We start from the raw sequence: 2,372 nt of genomic DNA on the forward strand, positions 1-2,372 counted from the left end.
CAGCTTTTTTCTTTTTGCTTATGTGGTGCTGAGGAATCGAACCCAGGGCCTCATGCATGCAAGGCAAGCACTCTACCACTGAGCCACCTTCCCAGCCCTAAAAGCATTTGTTTTTTATCACAGTATTGAATGGAATATCTTGGGATGGGGGAGGGGTGGTTGTTGTTTTATTTTTGGTCAGTCCTGTGGCTTAAACTAAGGGCCAGAGGTCTTTTGCTGAAGGCTAGTGCTCTACCACTTTGAGCCACAGTGCCACTTCCAGTTTCCTGGTCATTAATTGGAGATAAAAGTCTCAGGGACTTTTCTGGAGCTGGCTTTGAACCACAGTCTGCAACGACCTCCGTTTCCTGAGTAGCTAGGATTACAGGCATGAGCCACCCACACTCAGCTGGGTTTTTTTTTTTAATTTGTTTTTGCTTTTTAATAAAAGATCAGAGGCCAGCAGTGTAGCTCAGAAGTAGAACATGTGCCTAGCATATGCAAAGCTCTGGGATAAATCCCCAGCACCACAAAAAGAAATAAAAATCAGACGTAATAGCAAGTAGACTGAGGAGTAAACCATCCCCCAAGGGAACGCCTTACTCCTTATGTCCTAGGATGTACCCTAGACCCCACCAGACACCACCCCTCTACTCCTGTATCCACGCCACAGCCTCTGGGGACCTTGTCCTCACGCCCTTGCTTCTCATTCTAACCTCCTGATTCCTAGATTTCATAACTTACTACTGTTTTTTAACTTCTGCCAGAGTTATCTGCCCGGTTATTGCAATATTAGTTTAACGCATAAAAAGCATTTTTTTGTGTGTGAGAACATGACAAAAATGATACTCTTATTTGGAAAAGATTTGTGTGTGTGTATGCTGAAGCTTGGCACTCTGCCACTTGAACCACATCTCTTTCCAGCTTTTTGTTGGTTAGTTGGAGAAAGTGTCATAGACTTTTTCTGCCGGGGCTGGCTTTGTTTCTCAGTCCTTGGGTCTCAGCCCCCTGAGTAGCTGGGATCACAGGTATGAGCCACCAGTGCCTTGCTGGAAAGATTTCTTTAAGAGGAGGTGAGCATAGAGGAGTGGTATTCATCTCTACACAGAACTGTCCCGTGGGATGAATGGGGTGATGGTCTGGAAGTGAGACCAGCTGGTGGGGCAGTGGTGAGCCCGAGGCCAGAGCCAAGGGGCATGAAACTGGGTGCGTGGGAGCATCTGGGCTGGGGTGGCAGGCACCCTTACATGGGGGTGCCGATGGCTGTGGGTTCTGGCGTCTCTGACTTGTGTTTTTCCCACCCTCTCAGAGCTTCTCTTCCTCCATGATGAAGGCCCCAATCCAGGTCATCCTGCTCCGGGCCTTGGCCTTCCTGACCTGCGCCTTCCTGCTGACCCTTGCACTGTATGGCCCCAGCGATCCCTTTACCCCAGGGGCTGCCCTGCCTCCGGCTCTGCCCCCTGGTGGCAATGGCTCAGCTGTGCCAGATAACAGCACTGCCACTGAGCCTGAGGGTTGGCGGCAGCTGCTGGGCCTGCTGCCAGAGCACATGGCCGACAAGCTGCTCGAGGCCTGGGCCTTTGGGCAGAGCCACCAGGTGGGCATCGTGGTGCTGGGCCTGCTTACCTGCCTGCTGGCTATGCTGCTGGCCGGCCGGATCAGGTGCGTGTGGGGCTGTGGGCATGCGTGGCTAGGGGTCTGCATGCTGTGACCAAGGCCCAGAGGCCTGGCTGGTGTGTGGAGCCCTGGGCAAGACAAGTCCCTGTCCTCTAAGGGCCAGGAGTTTGCCTGAGAGAGGGCCGTGGCCCTTAGCCAGCCCACCCCTTGCCCTCTGCAGCTGGGCGGTTGTTTGCAGGGTCAGGGTGATGGGAGCCACCTGCCCCTGGGCCATGGAGGCGAGGAAGGGCAGGCTCTGGACTTGCTTCCTTCTACAAGCAGCAGCAGGATCTCTAGGAGAGTTGTGCCCGTGTTCCACACCTCCTGAGGGAGCTATGCTTAGGAGAAGCACTGACAGGCTTAGAGCTGGGCAGAGTGAGTTGGAGGAGAGATGTAGTCCCCATCCCCTGAGCAGGTCCAGGTATAGATGGACAAGATTGGAAGGAGGGGAGGGATCCCATATGCCTCCGGGCACTCATCCCTGCTCCTATCTCCACCAGGCTCAGAAGAATTGACGCTTTCGCCACCTGCCTGTGGGCCCTGCTGCTGGGGCTGCACCTGGCTGGGCAGTACCTGCAGGCGGCCGCTCCCAGCTGGCTGGACACGCTCAAGTTCAGCACCACGTCCCTGTGCTGCCTGGTGGGCTTCACCGCGGCTGTGGCTACAAAGAAGGCAGCAGGCCCCAGGAGGTTCCGGCCCCGAAGGTCAGAGAAGCAGCAGTGACTGCGGGGGGGGGG

The 2,372-nt window shown here is 55.0% G+C and overlaps 1 protein-coding gene across 1 annotated transcript; it reads left to right on the forward strand.

The window, feature by feature from the left end:
• Positions 1 to 1,288: 1,288 nt before the first annotated feature.
• Positions 1,289 to 2,365, forward strand: LOC106002200 (transmembrane protein 201-like; the record flags this gene model as incomplete). The annotated part of the gene is made up of 2 exons (XM_013037116.1): positions 1,289 to 1,641; positions 2,136 to 2,365. Coding segments are annotated over 2 exons (576 nt in total), but the record flags the coding sequence as incomplete, so codon positions are not given.
• Between the last annotated feature and the right edge of the window lie 7 nt (positions 2,366 to 2,372).

This window comes from Dipodomys ordii, unplaced genomic scaffold (genome assembly GCF_000151885.1).
Source record: "Dipodomys ordii isolate 6190 unplaced genomic scaffold, Dord_2.0 Scaffold4648, whole genome shotgun sequence".
In the NCBI taxonomy this organism is placed as follows: Eukaryota; Metazoa; Chordata; class Mammalia; order Rodentia; family Heteromyidae; genus Dipodomys; species Dipodomys ordii.